The sequence below is a fragment of the Paramormyrops kingsleyae genome, chromosome 4, assembly GCF_048594095.1.
Source record: "Paramormyrops kingsleyae isolate MSU_618 chromosome 4, PKINGS_0.4, whole genome shotgun sequence".
NCBI classification, from domain to species: domain Eukaryota; kingdom Metazoa; phylum Chordata; class Actinopteri; order Osteoglossiformes; family Mormyridae; genus Paramormyrops; species Paramormyrops kingsleyae.
The window spans coordinates 22,833,179-22,854,073 of record NC_132800.1 but is presented as its reverse complement, the minus strand read 5'-3'; the positions used below and the strand labels follow the sequence as shown (position 1 = coordinate 22,854,073).

At 45.0% G+C, this 20,895-nt stretch overlaps 1 protein-coding gene across 1 annotated transcript; it reads left to right on the top strand.

Annotated features, from left to right (window-relative positions):
* Positions 1-2,486: 2,486 nt before the first annotated feature.
* LOC111840203 (WW domain-containing adapter protein with coiled-coil-like) lies at positions 2,487-20,144 on the top strand. Its single transcript, XM_023804793.2, is given in 14 exon segments — positions 2,487-2,828; positions 3,052-3,085; positions 3,904-4,096; positions 7,411-7,502; positions 10,427-10,542; positions 10,655-10,770; positions 12,345-12,506; positions 12,509-12,607; positions 15,771-15,893; positions 16,304-16,455; positions 16,537-16,658; positions 17,118-17,310; positions 17,636-17,763; positions 18,916-20,144. Coding segments are annotated over 14 exon segments (1,641 nt in total). The 5' UTR covers positions 2,487-2,787; the 3' UTR covers positions 18,986-20,144.
* Positions 20,145-20,895: the final 751 nt, after the last annotated feature.

Genomic DNA, 20,895 nt, shown 5'->3' with positions numbered 1-20,895 from the left:
GTAATGCTTTACATTAACTACACCTTCATAATGCCTTTATAATGCATTCGTAGAACATTTATTGCATCTTCATAATGCATTCATGGAACATTCATAAGCAGCATGTAACTATACCTTTACATTAAAAACAAACATCATATGACAATAAAAGCCATTACAATCATATGATGTTTATTAATGTAAGTTGAAGCTGTTAAGGGATGTTAGGATGATTTAAGGTATAATTACAGCTGCTTATACATGTTCTATGAATGCAAAATGAATCCGTTATGAAGGCGCCATTGATGTAAAGCATTACCAAACGAATAATAATACAATAAAACACAAACCATAGCCTTCAGGGCCTTTAAACTGGCAAAGGTCTGACCCTGAATTGGTACGGGGATGATGGCTATGGTAGCGTATCTCTATCTTGCCCTGAAGGCCGAAACCGACAGCGGTCACAGTTTGCTAAGTAGCACCCAGCTGTTCAGCACTCGAACCACACGCTGTGACACCTCGTCAGCCTGCGCACTCACCCAAGTGCTGGGTGATACAGCTTGGCGAAGATCTAGCAGATGCACGGTCTGCATTTGGACTGAAACGTGATGTAACGCAAACAGTGCGATCATTCTGCCCTCCCCGGGCTAGTGGAATTGACCGCTCCCCTCCATCCCCCCAGCGCAGTGAAATCTACCAAAGGCAACCTCTCTGTGGACCTTGATTTTGTGTGGGTGATGAAATTATGAAATTTGGACCTCGGGGAATAATAGTTGAATACCTCTGCCTTGTATTGAGAAGAGAAATCTGTTTCCAGATATCCAGAAAATGAAAAGGCTTATATGCATAAAGTTTCCTGTAAAATAATCCATATTGTACATTTCCCTGGTGATGGTCAGGTGAATCTTAGTGTAAATAGTATAAATCCCTTGACAATGGAGAAAAGGACAGCAGTGGTATGTACAGTCAATTCAAACAGGCAATCTGCTGCATGCTGAGTGATCTCCATGGGAACAGTGTCTATGGTTACAGCAAATCAGGGTGAACTCTGCAGAGTCAAATGATACGGGACGACGTTCTCACAGGTAGTCAGGCCAGAAGGTCATGAGACCCTCAATAAATTAAAAGCCATGAAGAATCTTTGATAGCTTTGTTACAGATTAAGATCATGTCAGTTTGAAATCGATGCAAGCTGTCCATATGTCAATGCAATACTTCATGGCAAAAGAAAGCAGATTACTTTTTACTTTTATGCATCACAGGAGGACAAAAATCAATATTTAACTTTTAAAAAATCTTTCATAGAGGAATCAGACAAAATGGCACATAATCAAAACATAACACTCATTATCGTGTTATTTTATTACTGTTATTTGTACTTTGTTAGAAATGATGACTCCCACAACCTGCTGTCCAACTCACATTAGCAATCTTAGATATAAATAATATTAGATACAAATAATACATTTTTATACAAGCAGCAACTACATAACTAACTGTCTGTAATTAATTTTGGTATCCTGTTGTTGAAATACATTGATTCCACTCTCTGTCTTCTTGTATAGCGTCTTTATTTACTTATTTATTTATATATTCTCTTCACTTTATTTTAACGATTTTAGAGCAGATGCGTATCCATCCGCAAAGTTGCTAGATACTTTTCTTAGCGGCTATCTGATATTTCAAAACTTTGAAACATGCAGTGTCGCCAACTAGCCACGAGGTGTCGCAGTATATCGGGTGCTTTAATTAATAATTCCGGTAATAGAGACTGACATGCCGGTCCTTGATCTTGGCGACCACCTATGCAGGTTAGTTTTTAATTCGAGCGGATAATTGGCCTCGTTTAATCTTTTAACTGTGTCCATTTTCAGCTACGCTAAACTGATTTCAGATCGGAGGAACTAGATTTTTTTTTCTTGCATTGTAGGTAATTATTTGTTTTTTCCTCCAAATACCAAACTAAAAGTAGATTTCTGTTTCCATTGACCTCTGATCGGTTTTTCCCGAACTCCACTGACCTGCAGTTCATTACCAGGTTTTTTTTTATTTAAAAAAATATCCGGCTTATCAAGCAGCTTATCAATCACGTTGATAATAAAAATGCAACTTTCTATCTGTCAGCGACAGGCTATATATCCTGTGATGGTGACATTGCACGTAACGTGCATAAAGAAAATTAAATACGGGTTTAAAGTGCCCCAAAACTCAACTAAAGAACGTTATACGATCGTTCAGTCAAGTGATGTTTACCCCTGTAACGTCTGATGCATTAAATAATAGACAGACATTTCTACATTTATAAAACTTAAGTTTTACTAACTTAAAAAATTCAAAAATATATGTCCAAATATTTTTCTTTAATTATACTGAACATCTCAAGCATTTCTGGTAATAATTATAAACCACTTATTGAAACAAAGATACATTATGTTACATTTGGAAAAGATTTGCAACATTTTAAAATGTGTTTCTTGGCCCACAAAAGCCCAGCGTGCAGCAGCCTCCCGACGCCCCGCCGGATGGGGCAGCCCGAGTTCCGTCGACGGGGGCCCCGGCGTGTCCCGGATGAGGCTCGGCTTCCGTGCGGGGCGGAGGCGGCGCAGCTCAGTGCATCGGAGCGGGAGATGGAGCGAGGGCGCTGTGCCGACTAGCCGAGGCTCACGGCATCACAGACAGCCGCAGCCACCCAGATAACAAGTGAGGGGCGAGTCGCTGAAGACAAAAAGCGGGAGAGAGAGGAGGAAAAAGAGAGCAAACAGAGTGCAACTTTCACCTCCGGCCCGCACACACACTAACACGGCATTGATGGTGATGCATGCAAGGAAACAGCCGAGACTGAGCGATGGGTAAACTGCTCCGGCGTCGCCTCCAGCGCCCCGCTCCCTCTGCGCGAGCTCAGGGCCGCGCCGCCATCTTTGTTCAGACCAAAATAAGTGCAAACTTAACCGAGGGGGGGGGGCACTCCGATTCGCGGAATTACTCGCTTTGCTTCTCCTTATTGACTTTTAAAAATCTTGTTTTTTTAAACACCTCTCCGTCCTGTTTCTGTTTTCTTTCCGCCGTTTTTAGGTGCAGCGAGCGAAGGGACTCCCAGCCGTACCAGGTATCCGCGCTCCGCCGGAAACGGACAGGGCAGAACGGGGACTCTGAGCAGGGCAGAACGGGGATTCGGAGCCGGGCAGGCCGCGGCGCCCGAGAACGCCACTCCGACCCAGAAATCCAGCCCCAGCACAAAATATTCGTATTTTCCCTTGTGCCTTATGCCTGGAAAGATGGTTTTATTCGCCTCTTTCGCATTGGAAGTTTAGCTCGAACGGGGCGCCTGGTTCATTTTTCCGTCGCTGAGGCCTATAAGATTACCCGGGGCTAATAGGGCGAATTATGAATAAGAACGGTAATATTGCCGTTGCCAATGTCAGTGATTATTAAAACCAATTGGCGTTGTCTTTTTGTTGCAAAATGACTGGTATCTCAAAAAAAAAATTTGGAAAAAGAAAATGGGCGTCAGCCTGACATTAACAAGTTAGCTAGCTTGTTAGAAACGCCAAGTTTTTCGCCGTATTGATGTGTCCTCCATTTCAAAGCGGAAAACCCAAATAATTCCATTTAATAATCTGTGGGTGTGGAGCTGTGCGTCTTAATACCTCGACCCATACGAGTTTTTTTTCTATATTTATAATTATAGTGTTGCTATATTTTGACGTAGCTAGATGCTGCTGTTAAGTGTTTCAAGATGCCAAGACAAATTATATATTTTTTATAAGTGCGGCTTTCAGGTGTATTAACCTACATTTCAGTCTGCATGCAGGTCTGCACTTTTCACGCATAATCAAGCTTAATCAAAAATTGAATTGAGTTGTGAAAGTCTGTTTATTTGCTCTGTACTGGCCTTTAAGGTGTAAGGGTGCTTTTGCATTGCAGAGCATTAAATACCCATCGAAGAGTCATTTGGGCAGTGATCACCGGCATGAGAAGATGCGAGATGCCTCGGACCCAGCCCCACCGTACAAGATGCTCCGGCGCTCAGATAGTCCTGAAAACAGGCAGGGTGACCCCTTGGGCCACAGCAAAGCGAAGGCAACCCATCAACATCGGCTTAGAGAGAGAGATGGAGGTAAGGACAGTGCAGCCGGTTTGGTGTCTGACTGTATGCATCCATTTGATCTGCTGCACAAGTGGTCTTAAGGTCTGCTTCAATCAAATCCCTTTTTTCTCCGTGCTGTAATTTCTTGTACGTGTATTCAAAGCGATGCAAGTTCATATGTGCACTCTTTCAAAAGTCAGCGGAGATGTCAAGTGACGTTTCTTTCTGGGAACATCTTTGTCACACAAAACGCTCCTTTAAAATAAATTATTTTCAACAGAAGTTTCCATTATCCTTTTGCTAGCTTATCAAGCCAGGTTAGCTATTAAAAACTGAATTAAGCTTATTTTCTTATAGTGCACTTTATAGTAGGGGTGTAAAACTCCAGTCCTGGGGGGCGGAGACCTGTTTAGCTTAGTTCTTTCCCTGTTCCATCGCAAATTATTCAGCTCCTAAGCAGTGTGGTGATTAGCACAAGGAGCTGCAAGGAGTTGAATCCGGTGTGTTATGGGGAACCCAAAAAATGTGCAGGGCTCCGGCCCTCCAGGACTGGAGTTTGACACCCCTGCTTTACAACATTGCCACTTCAAACTATTAGATAAATATAAAGATTTCAGGTTTGCTCGTAACTGTGAGTCAAATCTTGGCATTTTACACCTGCATCACAGGCCAGATAAACGCACATAATCATGCAAAATTAATATAGAAAGGAGCCAGTGCACAGAAAGCAGCCTGTGGCAGGATTAGTGAGGGTCAGTGTGGGATTCAGAGGCCAGCTAGCTGCCCGGCCCAGGAGGCTGTTAATAGCTTAACCCAGGTCACAGTGGTTCAGTGGGCTTCTGTACTTCAAAGACTTATTTGATGTGACCAGTGAATACAGTTGCTCTCCTGCTGCATGCTGATTTCTTGCGTACTTAAGCAGTATCCACACTAACCTCCTTATCTCCTATATCAGTTAACAGAAAGGAGTGCTCTATAAACACATTTTTGCTACTAATACATTTAGAAGTGATTGTTTCAATGTTTGCCTTTTTATGCAGCCAGGTATTTGAATGGGGTTGGTGTCGTTGTGTTTTCCATTTGAATTGTGAATCATGTTACGTTTACTATATTCTTGGTGACTGAATTTAATAAAACTTGCTTGTTGACTGGAATAACTGAATAACTGAACAGGACTACAGGACAAGTAAACATGTCATTTTAAACTACAGATTCTCCTTGACTTAAAATGGGGTTGCGTTCTTATGAACCCACCGTAAACGGAAAATATCGTAAGTCGAGAATATGATGGATAAATAAGTAAATAACTACTGTCACTGAATAAGTAATTACTGTAACTATATACCAGTAAGGGAAAAGTAAGCAAATGAATACAGGTTTATTTAGTTAACAATGCAGTATGATTAACTTAAGTTAAACGCTGTATGAGATGTTCGTGCTTGTGATCGCTACAGAGACTGGAAGCGTGGCTGTGCGGATCAGTAAAAGTATCGAACAGCATATTGCTACCCGGGAACCGATAAAACTTCAAAGTCGACTATGGGATGTGCATCACTATTGCACCATCGTCTGGTTAAAATATGTTAAGTCAAAGCATTGTAAAGCAAGAAGCATCTATGTATGAAAGTTCCCTAGCTTGTAAACAATCAGCTCGATGGGCCGAATGGCCTCCTCTCGTTTGTATAGTTCTTATGTTCTTATGTTCTTATCAGGTGTTTCCTTACAATATATTATATAATGGTTTGCACATTGCTTATTGGTTTGTGATAACATGGAACCCTGTGGTATTGTGACAGAGGTGGCATTGAAAGCTGAAATATGTTCTCGCTGCTTCGAAAGTGAGCAGGTTGTCGTACAGAATGTGTCCCTGCATATTCAGTAAATCCCAGCAGGAGTTCAAGAATGGAAAGCATGGAAGAATTTTGCACGAGTGTCTGAATCCTTTCATGTCATTCAAATGTTTTACACCAGTCTCAGAGATGATTTTGTTTTGAATGGAAAGTAATTGTCTATAAATATGGGAAATTTTTGTATTTAATTTAATTTGTTCCTACATTATGTGTGATTAGTTTCTCTCTCATGCAGTTGCCTAGCTTAATAAAATATTTCCTAGTGTGCGAGCATTTAAGGAAACCTAATGCCATATTACCTGTCTCATAGATTAGGTCGGCCTCATAGATCTAGTTTATGGTATTGATTTTAAAAAATGTAAGCATTATTGCTACTAGAAGTGTGCTGATAATTATCTGTACTGAAGTGGAAGGGGTATGTTTGCGTGTGCCACATTAATTCCACAGATGCTCAAAGTTAGTTTGAATGTCCTTGGAGAATATCTTTAAGTCATGCATGTTTGCATAAGTCAGGTGTTTCAAGACCTGGGTAGTACTTTGTCGTCTTGGATTTTTTATATTTCTGTCTGCAGTCTAGAATAAAAGGCGAAACTCTTAATTGCTGCAAACTACTGTCAGATTTGTTTTGTGCCCTTTGGGCATTAGATCATCAAAACATAAATGGTAAAAGGTGAATACTTTTTAAATTGCCCATTTGTTACCAGGTATTTAATATTTCGAATCTAATTTTTTGTTCACGTCGAATTTCCCATAATCTCATTTGCGGAGGGGGATCCTGGATTGTACCTTCAGCGTGGTTTCATTGAAACTGGTCCAAAATCACCAACTTGTATCGACGTGTGTGTGTGCAATATGATTTTTTTTTAACCTGTGTACAGCAGCAGAAGGGGGTTGTGTAGTTGTGTAATTTCAATACAATGCAGACGCTCTGCCTGCTATTTCTCATCCCTTTGTTTGAACATCTAAGAAAGATGAAGTCCTTTTTCCTGAATGTTTTAATTGATCTTTTCTTCGACAGATTGTTAATGAAGATGTTTCATAAGGATTCGTCATGTTCATAGTTTTGTTGAACCTATTGTTTGGAGAGATTTGTGACATGTTGACTGACTTGGTACTATGTTTAAATGTTCTCATCTTGTCTTTTAAGTGTTTATGCATTAGTTGAGCCAATTTCCTAATACTTTATACCCACAGATGAGTGTTTTTTTTTGGGGGGGGGGCAGCTCTATGCAGTGAGCCTCCTAGGTCTCACTGTTAATTTGATTGGTTATAAATTCTTCATCTGTGATCCCCCCCACCATTAAAAAGAAATATTCTCTGTTTAGTGGTAGTTTTAGCTGTACAAAATAGTTTGGTTTTTGTTCCCAGCATCCTGACCTGGCCTGTTGCAGTGCTGATGGGTCCTGCAGTCCATTTTGCTGATTTTATAATATTTTTTTTTCTTTTCAAATTATATTTGATCTAAGGACTTTATTTTTCTTCCCTCTCATCAAGGGACCAGTTATTCTCCACAAGAAAATTCACACAACCACAGCACTCTTCAAAGCTCAAATTCACATTCTAATCCAAGCAAGACGTCAGAAGTAGTAAGTATTTTTTTCATCTGTTGTGATTGTGTATTTGCATATTTTTCCCTTGATTGGTAGCATTCATTGTGCTCCTTTTGATGCCGATAGTTGCAAGGGGGTTTCAGGCCGCAAAACAAACATTCATAATTTTTGCGGGATGGGAGGCGGTGGTGGGGGGTGCAGACCTTTTGGGTTTTTCTTTTAAATGTTAGTTTTTGAAAAGCTGGATGTTTGGTTTGTCGTGATCCAAGACGCATCATCACTGCCCACTGTGATGCATTTATTTTGATACAGAAAAGTGCTTCATCCCACCTAAAAGGGGTAATTTTGGGCCTTTGCTTCATCACTCATGGTGCCGCAGAGTCTCGTATGTGAGGAGGTGTTGAATCTCAGTTCCACCCTCATGGTTTTGGAATCCCGTGTACTGCGGATTGTGATCTCGACGGGTAGTACTAGGTAACAGTTTGCCTGGAATGATCGTTTCCTCCTGTGTTAGTTATAATTATCTGCATTGAATGTTTTAATATTAAGCAGTAAGGCTGCAGTCCTGAAGGCTGTGACCCTCACTACGTCAACTAGGGCTGCACGACATCACATTGAGATTTAATGGCAGCTGTATGGAGTGTGTACAGTAATCACCAGGGCTTTCGATAAGCACTATTCCGACGCCCAAAATGTGTGTGAATTTGTATTCTTATTTTTAAGTGTTAGACTGCAAAAAGTACCACCTCGCTGCCGATGTCTTTGTACCTTGTTTAGCCACAATATCAGCTCTCAAAAGATGTGGCCGTTGAGCTGTGACTTTCTTCACCGTCTCTTCCGTGCTTATCGCTTCCACGGCTTTGCCAAGACGAGTGCATTGGCGTCAGCTAACCGAATTTTATGCGTACGTTTCATTTGCTATCCTACCTGGCCTATGATGAGCGTCGCCTGTTCCTAGCATCTACCTGAAAACAGGTGTGGCTCCCCAGAAGCCAGGTAGGATAGAAAACCCACTGGACAGTAGCTCTGCAGGACCGGAGGTGGAGACCCCTGCTGTTGAGTGATGACTAGCTGGGTTTCCCGAGTTCTCCCCATTCAGCTGCCGCCACGTAGATGGCAATTCTGTCTCCCACTGGATCCTCTTTTTAAATTGAGCTTCCTGCCCTTTCGTTAGTGTTTGTCAGTAAACGCCAATTCGTGGGCCCTCATTTGTTCTTTGTCTGGGTTTACAGAAAACCTCTTAAATATTGCAATCCAGTAAATATTACTAGGCGCCTAATCTCTTCATATATTGTCCATATTCATAATCCTGCAAAGCCGTAGTTGGAAAATAGGTAATTGCATCGTTGTTTTGAAAATAATGGTTGCGTGCTAAAAGGATCGAAGTTCATTTGGTTATTGTCTGCAGATTAGAGACTTAATTTGTGCATTCTGTGTTTAATGAATAGAGCGAACCACTAGGTTTTTGCTTGTTTTGGTTCGATTTTGAAATCATTTATTTACTTGTTAGAATATGGTTTAATAAAATTATTATTCCCGGACTCTTGTATGTTATCTGGGGCCCGCAAATGATTATGCCTCCCGGGTGTCTTTCTTGTTCGCCTCTTCTGCCATTGTCCCCTCCCGAGGCCCGGATTACCCCCATAAACAGGCCCTCAGCAACACACTACCTAAGACAGTTGAACTGCCTTGTGACACATCCCATACTCTTGAGGTATATGCTGAGCCATATAATTGCACAGTGCAGTCTGCTTCATCTCGTCCTTGATTTTCGAGCGTACGGCCCTGCATACCTCGTGTATCCAATGGTGCTAGCTTAACCCCAAACATCTGTCGTGACCCCAAACTCTGCCAGTGGTACAGTCACAGTATGATTCTCTATGGGACCTGGCGCCCTGTCGTCTGTTTTCGCAGCACTTTCAGAAATGTTGTAGCCATGGGGTCTGACTTGGATGTGTGGCAATAATCTACGAATGCGCATTTCCGTGAATTATAGCCCAAGCATTCCGTAACCTCCAATTTGTGAGAGTCGCGGAGAGGTTTGAAGACAATATGATAATTAGTTGTTCTAGAGCTACCAGCTTGTAAAAAGCATGCTCCAAGTACAAGACATGGATTTTAATCTTAGAGGATGGTAAATGGCTAGCATTAACGTGGCATCCATTACTGGAAACGGACCCTGTTCACAATGTAACTTTGACTTATTGAAACTTTGCTTATTTGTACAATAATTTGGACACGGCTACTGTCTTTGCCCATCCATAGAAGGGGAGTCGCTAAGCCAAAGTATGCTGCTCGCATCTGCTGCTGGGATAGTTCACTCTGCATTTAGTGGTTTGCATAGCTTTCTACACGCTGTAAATCTAGTCTGTGGAAGGACGGGATAATGCCGGCCTGCCTGCTGAGGACAAGCCTTAAAATTGTGGGCTTCAGTGCAAGTTGATTTGTTTTATTGAATAAATTCCCATACTGATCTCTCAACATTCTTTAGTGGTGGGGGGGGGGGGGGGGGGGATCGCAAAAAGATGTTCCGTATGGTACTTGTGCATATAGAATAGCAAGAAGGTACTATACTGGCTACAGAAGTGATAATGGAAAGTGTCACACTGAAGGAATATGGCATGCATTTGGTAATGTGAGTGGAGAAGGGTCTTAGCAAAATGGCGGGGAGCAACAGGAACATGATGTTGGCATCTGCTCAGGGGTATGTTATCTGGGGCCCAAGGAACAGCAGCGTCTTTATAAAGGGCACAGGTGACGTGGATGAATATACTCATCTGACGATGCTCCCCCTTTTCCATTTATCTGCAATGCTTCTCTTAAGCAGAAAACAACTCCTCCTTCCAGAAATGCAGAAATCGACTTCCGAGGATCCGACAGGAAGTCGCGTTTGATTTAACCCTCCATTGAATCTGAGATGGTTCATTTTCGGTGATATTTGCCCTGCTCCTCTGCCTTAGCCCTACGAACCAGCAGACGATTGGTCAGAACACATTAGCTCTTCTGGGAAGAAATACTATTACAACTGCAGGACAGAGGTTTCCCAGTGGGAAAAGCCCAAGGAATGGCTGGAAAGGTACTCCGGCGTTTTGTTTTGATGCCTTTCTACCTTATTTTTTATTTATTTTTTTGCTTCTGTGTTGGTGCCACGCATGACACTGATTCGTGGTCTGTGTTCCTCATCCCAGAGAGCAGAGGCAGAAGGACACCAGCAAACTGGCCATGGTCAACAGCTTCCCCAAAGACAGGGACTACCGGCGGGAGGCCATGCAGGCGGCAGCGGGCGGCGGCTTTGGCGGCACAAGTAGGTCTGCTGCTATTGGCCGCTGTGTTTACAGGAGGGGCAATCGACCAATAGCTGCCTCTCTTGTATGCTGCCATTTAGCATCTGGCCCTCCGTTTGGTTGGGAATTATCATTTTGCAGTGTTCTCTATTGCAAGGCACCCCATGAAAGGATCGTGGTCATCTCCCCGCTCGTGGGTTGCCAGACCCGATCCACCCATTTGTATGTTTTCTCCAATTTCGTGCAGCTGTTCTCTTTGATTTTCTTACTTGACTCAGTCTAGTAGTTTGGGTGAAAAAATTGGACCTCACTTCATTAATTTGATGTGGAGCAATAAAATGTGTTGGGGTACACCTGTAGTGTAGGGACTCAGTTGGGTGTTTACTAAGGACAGGCAGTAGGTAGCATTTTGGTGACGTTTAGGCCATGAGACACAGGGTCAGGACCAGTTCCCCCCCCCCCCCCCCCCCCCCCCCAAATCGCTTCAAAACATCAATCTTGGTGAATTAACTGTTTGCTTAGGGTGGGTTCTTTTTAAAATGGTGGTAGGTAGAATCTGTAAGGCGTTTGTGTGAAGTAGACAGTATGGGTCTGAGCGTAATGTTTCTTGTTTGCCAGCAGGTTGGCATTTTACTGGGCTCCACGCGTAGCACCGAGCGGGAGCCTGATTATGAAGATCTCACGAGTAGCGCGGTAGCAGCCGAAATGGTCCTTAATGCTGCAGGAAGCTTTATAAAGGCAGACTTAGGAAATCGGACTGGTAAAGCTTGTGACTGGATTGGCTATTAAAGTTCATAAGGATAGACCTGCATACGTACACAGTATGTGTTTACCTTATCAATCCTGAACTAGCACAGCACATTTAGACAATAATGAACGGTAACACTGCAAAAAATATTCGATTAAGTATTACAGTGAATTATCTCATAACTAGTATTTATTAGTACCATTGCACAATGGGTTGAACAGTGACAAATAGGTATAAATGACAAATGAAACAAGTTTAATAAGCTATGAAAATAATCTGAAATGTTCCATTTTAGGGGGTGGCATGGTGGTGCAGTGGTTAGCACTGTTGCCTCACACCTCTGGGACCAGGGTTCGAGTGTGTGGAGTTTGCATGTTCTCCCCGTGTCGTCGTGGGGTTTCCTCCGGGTACTCCGGTTTCCCCCCCCCACAGTCCAAAGACATGCTGAGGCTAATTGGAGTTACTAAATTGCCCATAGGTGTGCATGTGTGAGTGAATGGTGTTTGAGTGTGCCCTGCGATGGGCTGGCCCCCTGTCCTGGGTTTGTCCCCTGCCTCGTGCCCGTATCTTCCGGGATAGGCTCCGCCCCCCCCGCGACCCAGAAGGATAAGTAGTTTGGAAAATGAATGAATGTTCCATTTTATTAGTTGGCAAGATCCATTTGAGTGGAGGGCCGCCAGTTGATGAGTCCTTGCCCACAGGTTTGAGACGGTTCGGAACATGATGCACTGCGTGAAAGTAGCTGTCTGAGTGCAGTGTCCCCTATCGCACTGCGCTCCCTCAGTGAGGTCCGCGTTGCCAAGGGCTGATTGCTCTATAGCTGAGGACTCCCTCTTGTGTCCACAGAGTGCACTGCATCAGATAAGCCTGCGTCACATTCCTGCGCGCCCCAGTCAGTGCCAGCAGCAGCGACCTGCTCTGGCTCGGGCCTGAACCCGGCCAGCGCGGCGAGCGTTGGGTCGGCCTCCGCGCTCCCCGTATCCCCGGTCCCTCAGTCGCCTGCGCCCCCCTCCTCCAGGACCCTGGGCTTCTGCGGCAGCTCCTACCCGCCTTACAGGCCACCCTGCAGCTCAACAGCGCCACCGTGGACGTGGCCAAGATCAACGAAGGTGAGGCGCACCCCTCCCCTCCCCTCCCCGGCGCAGCGATGCCCTGGCCGAGCTTCCGCGGGCGGGGGTGTCTTTGAGGGACACGCCTGCCAGAGCAGCCAGGACCCCAGATGCCACAAAGGCCCAGGTGCCGTCAGTGGGATCTGATGCATGAATTTGACCGGCTAAGAGCAAATGAGAACTTGGGCTTTTGAGGTGGAAGCGCTGTTATACCATAGATATAGACCAACTGGTTTAAAAGCTCAGGTCCTAGGAGGGTTCCCGCTATTGTGCTCATGAAAGAGCATAAATGGAACTTCTCCCCTCCTGTTTAATCCCCCCTTCCTGAATTGCATGTGGGGAGGGCAGGTACACGCCTTTCAAGGGGTCCCCCTCATAGCGGCCTTGTCTCTGCATTGCCCCCCCGCCCCTCCGGCTCTGCCTTCCTTACCCCAGTCCTTCCCCTCCTTCTGGCTCGGCCTGCAGCTCGGCGCTGCTTGCGAATCTTCTGCTCCTCCCCTTCTGTTATCGTTTAGCCTTCCTAGCTGCTTGTGTGTGCGTGCACGTGCATGCCCGTGCGTGTGTCTTATCGTTACTGTACTTGTGTACCATGAAGGCTAGCTTTAGCACGCCAAACCTCTGTTTCTTTTGAGCTCTTAGTTTAGGATCGGAAGACACTAGAAATTCGGCCTTCTGGGGTTTTATTTTTCTTTCCATCTCTTGGGAGAATGTATTCTCATACTTTGCAGTGCCTTCCTGGAGGTTTCTGCTGTGTGTCAGTAAGGAGGTTGTTTAATTGCAGCCTGTTATGATCGGTTGCTGTGATATGGAATAGTTAAGGCGAAATTTAGATGACTGCAGTTTGAATGTAGTTTCTGAATCTATAGCTTAATAGAACTTTTGTCATGTGTTTGCTCTTGCAATTTTGACCACTTACAAGCAGTTGAAAAATGTTGCTGGTGACAGCTGTTGTCTATCAGCATTCCCAGGGTACTGATTTCTTGTGTTATCATCCATCACCCACTGGTGTTCAGGTGCCATTGTAATAGAATCACCTCTGATGGGATGGTGCTTTGAGTTGGCTAGTGGGTTTGATGGTCAGCAGTGCAGTGTCATTACCGAACACTGGTTTTTTTTGGTCGTGTTTGACTGACTAAGACAGGATGCTTCAGCACAGAAAGCTTCTCAAAGTATGCCGGTGTGCAGTCACTCGTGATAAATGGTGAGACGTGAATGGAGCAAAGCTGTAAATTGAACTGTGTGTGTGCGCATTTCCCATCAGGGAGCCCTTGCTAGTGGACTGCAAACTTTTAACTGAGTCACGAACAGCCATGTCCGAGCAAAACGCTTTTTTAAATAATGAAATAAAAGCGGTGAGGTCAGCCGGTAGCCTCCCCTTCATACTAAGCTTATAGCCTTATCCAATAGACGAACTGAAAAGACGGTGACTTCAGATAGTTAGTTTGAACTCCATGACTAATTTAAAAATGGACATTAATGTTAAGGCTGAGTTTTGGTACAGATGCTCCAATTTTGATTCGTTTCGGATTCACAGGCTTTCAAATCGATTCAGTCCAATTCGATTCCGATTTGATATCAATTGGATAGGAGTGAGATATGAAATACTATTTAGAAGCTTTCCATATTTGGACAGATATTTTAAAAAGCTGTAAATTGAACACACATTTACAAATTCAGAGTCACTGGAAACATTGTGAAAACCACTGAAGGAAGGCCAGAAGCTTGTATAACACAGCCTTTTTATTTGAGGATCAGATGGGTATACTTCCTTAACTTGTCCCTTTCAAAGCACAAAAATGTCGTCTTGCTGAAAATGGAAATGGGCAAGTCTAAAACTCACTTGCCATGATTCAGAAGGACTTGGATATATGCCAAAACATAAAACTGAATCTTATTTGAGAAACATATGGGTATTGTTTAGGACTGGGAATCAGCCCTGATCTCACAGTTCGATTTGATTTTAAGTGCCTGATTGGATTCAATTTCAATTCTGTTCAATTTACGTTTAAGACATTCATAAATGGACGATTTGAAAAAACAGGCATAGCACTGTAGTGTCATCATTGCAGAACAATGCAACGTAATTGTATGTTACATTACATGACGGAAATAAGGTAACGAAAAGTAATATATAATAATCATGACATTTATTCTTGCATTTACCTTTTGAATATACCAAAGTATTTTGTCCAGCGTTTTCCCTCTGCAGTTCTCATACCCATCCGGAAATAATTATACCTCCAGACTTTCATTTTCTTCAGTTTTCTTCAGTTTTACCCGCAACTTTTGCAAGAAAACAGGTTTCACAATATTTTCATGACTGGCAGTAGGTCCCATCCAATAAAATCCATGTATTCTCTTTACATTGTTTGCAATTATTTCATTTATATTAAAAGCAAATATATAAACATCCAGTAAGCAGTGTACTGAATATGGCTGGTGTGAAACTAAAGCCCTAGTTGAATTGTTTGCATTCATGTGCTCGGAGTACTCCATTACCATGACTGACAATGCACCAAGATGGCGGCATGAGGCTACTGAGCAATTCTGTTACAACCCTTCTACAGGTGACAGAGAAAGTAGTGCCACCTATATGATCAGAGGTCCAATACAAGTAAAATTCATTTTTCATTTTTAAAGTGATGGAGGAAAGGTATAAATTAACTCTATATCGAATTGTCTAAACCAGGATTGCGATTAATCTTAATCTGTTTTTCCCCACCACTACTTTTACTGTTTTTGGTGGCTGTAAGCATTGCATGTCTCGTTTAGATATATGCAATGGGGAGAGCATTTGCCTCCTTTTGGTGACATTGTTAGCATTGTCAGATGTGCATGGTTACCTGTGGGATCTCAGAAATGGGTCCATGTTTCTCAAGATACTTGGCGCCCATGTAGTATGTGACTTAAGGTTTCAGAGCTCTGCAAGCTGCAGGTGAGCTGCTGCCCTTTTAGAAGGCATGTGCTACAGGGAAGATGCGCTGAGAAGCGACCCCGCATGACGCTTCCTCTGGGGACTTGGGGTCCGAGGAGTCAGCCGGGTCGCAGCAGGAGGATGGATGAGTGCAGAGAGGGGAGCGAAAGGCGGCCGGCCTCACGTTTGTGTCTCTCTCTCTCTGTGTTTCCCCTTTTTTGTTTTTTTTTGTTTGTTTTTTTCTTTTAGCCCTCACAGCTGCTGTCACGCAAGCTTCATTGCAGTCTATGCTTCATAAGATTCTCACGGCTGGACCGTCCGCTTTCAACATCACTTCTATGCTTCCCCAAGCCGCTCAGCTGTCCGCTCAAGGTATGGCTGCAGTTGAAGTCGCAGACGCTGAGGTATTCTGTCCCGAGTTCTTCAGCAGGATCTTGTGGCATATGAAGGTTCCTCTCCGGTTAAGGGATGAAATATGAAGGCATATTTCAGAATTTTTATGGACCTTTGATTCCAAAGTCGCACAAAAATTCAGGTCCTTTTCGATTGTGACCAGCTTTTAATTAGGGGGCCGTACATGCATGGAAGGTGTCTCTGCTGTTTGAGGTTCCCTTCATTCCCTTTGTGAACGTCGTAAGTGCTCAGAACATTTCCGCTCCCTCAGATACATCGAGTTGCCATCTCTGTGTGTACGTTTACGTTGCCACTGAAGTAAATTTGAAGGACGCACATGCTAATCTCCCCCCCCCCCCCCCCTTTTATCACGGCATTAAAAACCACAGCCCAGCAGTCCAGTCAGTCCCCCATGTCCCTAACGTCAGACGCCTCGTCACCAAGGTCGTACGTGTCACCCAGGATAAGCACCCCACAGACAAACACTGCACCTCCACTGAAGTCCCTTTCCAGCACGCCGCCGGTGTCGTCACAGCCAAAGGTAGGCGCCACCTCTCCTGGAAGGAAGACTGAGCCTGGCCCGACGTTCCGGCTGAGCATGTCTGCTCTCTGTGCTGTGCAGGTCAGCGTCAGCACGCCGGCACCGAAACCTGGACCCGTACCGCAGGCGGCCGCGCCGCAGCAGCCGCTCCCAGCCGACAAGCCACTCGAGCGGGACTCTCCCCGCAGCCTCCAGAGGCAAAGGTAGCGTCTGCTCCAGGCCAAAACGTCACTGGGCTTTTTATCTTCCATTTCCTTAACTCCTACTATAAAGACAGTGGAAGAAATGTGGTAAAGATTTTTTTATTTGCAGTAAAAGCCACCCCCTCCTCCCCCCAGCATAGCGGATACGCCAGTATACCTTATTTGGTTTTGCTTATTTTGTGATTGGATTGGTGTTTTGCTGCCATCTTTTTGTGTCATAGAGAACTGCAAGTGGCATCCTGCATTGGTGACTGTTTTCATCGCTTAGTGTTGACGTGCCCGTACTCAGGAGAGCTGTTGGCTTAGCCTCTCAGCACCAGGATGTCATGCTAGTTATGTTCCTAATGTACGGCCTGGTTCAGGCTTTGTGGTGGGAACCTTGAAAGTGCTGAAGAATAAATTATTTCATAGCCCCTAGTGGCTGCTGAAGAAAACACGCCCCTCCCCTCTGTCTTACAGCAGTCAGAGGAGCCCCTCCCCTGGTCCAAACCACATCGCTGCCGGCAGCAGCGTAGCACCGACCGGTGCCCTGGCCCCCAGCGGCATGCCGGGAAGGCCGACCTGCACCTTAACCCCCACACTAGCATCCCATTTTAACGAGAACCTCATCAGGCACGTGCAGGGCTGGCCGGCAGAACACGTCGAGAAGCAGGTATGCATAGCTCTGCCTGTCTGTGTGTCCTGCTGTCGTCTCAGTCCTTTGCTTGGAAGCATGTTAGGATGCCTCATCTTTGATCGGAAGGTCACTGGTTCTAATCCCTGAGTAGGCCGAGCAACTTCACCATTTTGCCTTTGAGCAAGGCCCTTAACTGCGAATTGCTGCCACGACTGTCTGACCCTGCATTCACTGTGTATCGCTTTGGGGGAGAGCATCTAAGTAAATAAGACGTATTGTTATAGTATCGGCGTGTATCTGTCAGTAAGATGGCCCCTGCCTGAGGATGTCTAACACCGTGCTGTTCACTTTCCTCCTCCAGGCGTCACGGTTACGTGAAGAAGCCCACAACCTGGGAAGCATTTACATGTCTGAAATTTGCACAGAGCTGAAAAACTTAAGATCCTTAGTGCGAGTGTGTGAGATCCAAGCGACGCTGCGCGAGCAGAGGTACGCCAGGCCGTCCGCGGATGCGCTCTGATCTACGCGCTAGCTGCACATCACTTAGCCCTGCTGCTATGGCTGTTAGCGGGGCGCTCTGCTCTGGGCGCTAGCTGCACATCACTTAGCCCTGCTGCTAAGGCCGTTAGCGGGGCGCTCTGCTCTGCATGCTAGCTGCACATCACTTAGCCCTGCTGCTATGGCCGTTAGCGGGGCGCTCTGCTCTGTGCGCTAGCTGCACATCACTTAGCCCTGCTGCTATGGCCGTTAGCGGGGCGCTCTGCTCTGCATGCTAGCTGCACATCACTTAGCCCTGCTGCTATGGCCGTTAGCGGGGCGCTCTGCTCTGTGCGCTAGCTGCACGTCACTTAGCCCTGCTGCTATGGCCGTTAGCGGGGCGCTCTGCTTTGGGCGCTAGCTGCACATCACTTAGCCCTGCTGCTATGGCCGTTAGCGGGGCGCTCTGCTCTGTGAGCTAGCTGCACATCACTTAGCCCTGCTGCTATGGCCGTTAGCGGGGCGCTCTGCTCTGTGAGCTAGCTGCACGTCACTTAGCCCTGCTGCTATGGCCGTTAGCGGGGCGCTCTGCTCTGTGCGCTAGCTGCACGTCACTTAGCCCTGCTGCTAAGGCCGTTAGCGGGGCGCTCTGCTCAGAGTTGGCTTTTCATGCCTTGCTCTGGCAGCAGTGGGTGTTCTATTTGCAGACATTTCAAAAGGCAGGTTCAGTGTTGCTGTCTCATAGCTTGACATATTTTTTTCACCTGCAAAGAACATACAGATGGTAACAAAATTTGATTTCCTGAATGAAATGACTGAATATATTCAACTACTTTCCTGTAATGCACTTTCATACTAGACTATAACCGGATATATAGAGAAACCGTCAATATGCAGTCAGGTTCCTCTGTTAATCCAAATTGTAAGAATACTAATTGGCTTGTTTAGAAATTACCCCCCTGCAGCTAGCAGAATTATTTGTAGTCATTTTGCATGTGTTTTGTAGCATGTTTTTGTCAGTAGCAGTATGGTTTTAAGTCGCTTACTGTGGAGACTACTGAAAAATGTTATGTTTAAGAAGCCAGATTTTGAATAATTTTGAAATATTTGCATAATTGCTTTGATAATTGAAAATGGGTATTTAATCCCCCCCCTTTCCACCAGGATACTATTTTTGAGACAACAGATTAAGGAACTTGACAAGTTGAAGAATCAGAACTCCTTCATGGTGTGAAAACTGGAGGGAAACCGAACTTCACACAGCTGGAGCTGAAGAACTGACTGTCTGTGGCCAGTCTTAATGCTTTGGGGCGGCTGTTGGGTGGGGGCTTCGGACCATTGAGCAAAGCTGGGGGGGGGGAGGCAAAGAGGCATCCAAGGGCCGAACCAGGTTTGGATTATAAAAGGCCTTAATGTAGAATTCCTGTAGATCTGTCCATGTTGTAAATACGTTTCGTAGAGTGAGGCCTCAGAAGAAAGAGCCACATGGGGTTTTAACATCAAGACTAACAGACACCAAGATGGCTGCCCTTTGGCCTTCTCTTATTAACCTGTCTGCAAACTCTAGCTCCTCTCCACGGATCACGGAGTCAGCGGCTGGGGTTTGTGTGCCACGTGGGAGAGATGTCCGTCACGGCCAGTGATCTTTGGTTGATCAATCCCTTTCCAAAAGAATCAGAAGCCAGACTTGGAATTCTTAAGTGCTCTTGACTTCCAAACAAAGCTTTGGGAAGATGCCGGAATAACAACCTGCTGGAACAGAAGACACTTCTCCCCCCCCCCCCCAAGCCTCCACAGCCCTATCCCTGGAATGGCTCTTGTCCAGCTGCGATGATTCACAGATGGGATTCTGACAAGCAGTGATGTCACACTTTGGTCGAGAGGTCAGAGGTCACCTGATGACCGCGAGGTGTAACAGTGCTCCAAAGGACAAGCAAGGTGCCCCCACTCCCACTGCCTCCCCCCTTCTGCCCGTGTAATTTCAGCACCTCAAGAGGACGGTGTCCATTTACCATCTAACATCCCTATTTAGTTTCCAGATTCCTTACTTTTTGTTACACAACTGTACTTTCAAAGCAAAACGTGCAAAGTTTTAGGTTTTCAATGCACCTTGAACCAAGATTTCATTCCTATGTACAGTTGATCAAGTGATACAAGAGGTAAGTTTTATGAATAGTTGCAGTGATTACTAGTATATCTGATGTATTCATAAATTATTGCTACACATTTTTCTTTGCACCCTGTAATGATGGATCGTGTGTGCTGCTGGGCACACTGGCTGAAAAGGGGCGACTCAGGCACGGAACTCCACGTGGCAGGGTTGGAGCGGCGAGGTCACAAGGTCAAATGTGAAATGTATGTATTGTAATAAACATACTAAAATTGAGTCAAAACTGGTCTTCTGGTTCTTGCGCATCAGAGGTAGACTTCCTGGTTGTCCAGGAGGTAGTGCAGATATAGCACTATATATAATATAGTATACACTATATATAGTGCAGATATAAGCAGAACAAATTGAGAAATTAGTGTGGTGAGGTGTCCCATGGTGTGCTGACCCTGGCTTTCTGGTGGTGCAGTTGGCCTGTTACCCATTTGCACCAGTTCCCTAATCCAAATCAAGCATTTCCAACCTTTTTTATGTCGTCTGCTGCTTCTACAAAGAAAACAATGTTGTGGTTGAGGGTAAGAGGTCCTGCGTCTCTTACTGGCTCCTTCCAGGCTACTAGTAGTTTGCAGCGGATGCATTAGCTACCACTGGTCCAAAAACATGGCCGAAATGAATCGGTGTCTGCAAACTGCCTGTGATGTATGATTGTGTGCCCTGTTGTGCACTGGCACCTTGTCTAGGGTGTCCCATCTCGTGCTTCCTGAGTTTAATGATGAATTGCAGAAGGACTCTGCAGAGGATCATAGGGTAGCAGTGCACTAACACATGCAGGATTTGGGGTTCAGCTCCTACCGCAGCTTATAATTCATCCTGGTATATCTGTGTGCTTTTGTTTGCTCCCACAGTGGCTATGGCAGGGCTGTTCAAATCTGAACCTCGATTCCAAATCCGGGCCTTGTTTTCAGGTCTCCCAAGTCGTTAGTCACTGATTCTGATTGACCAGAGCCTTCACACCTGGCTCACGGGTAAAGGAAGGC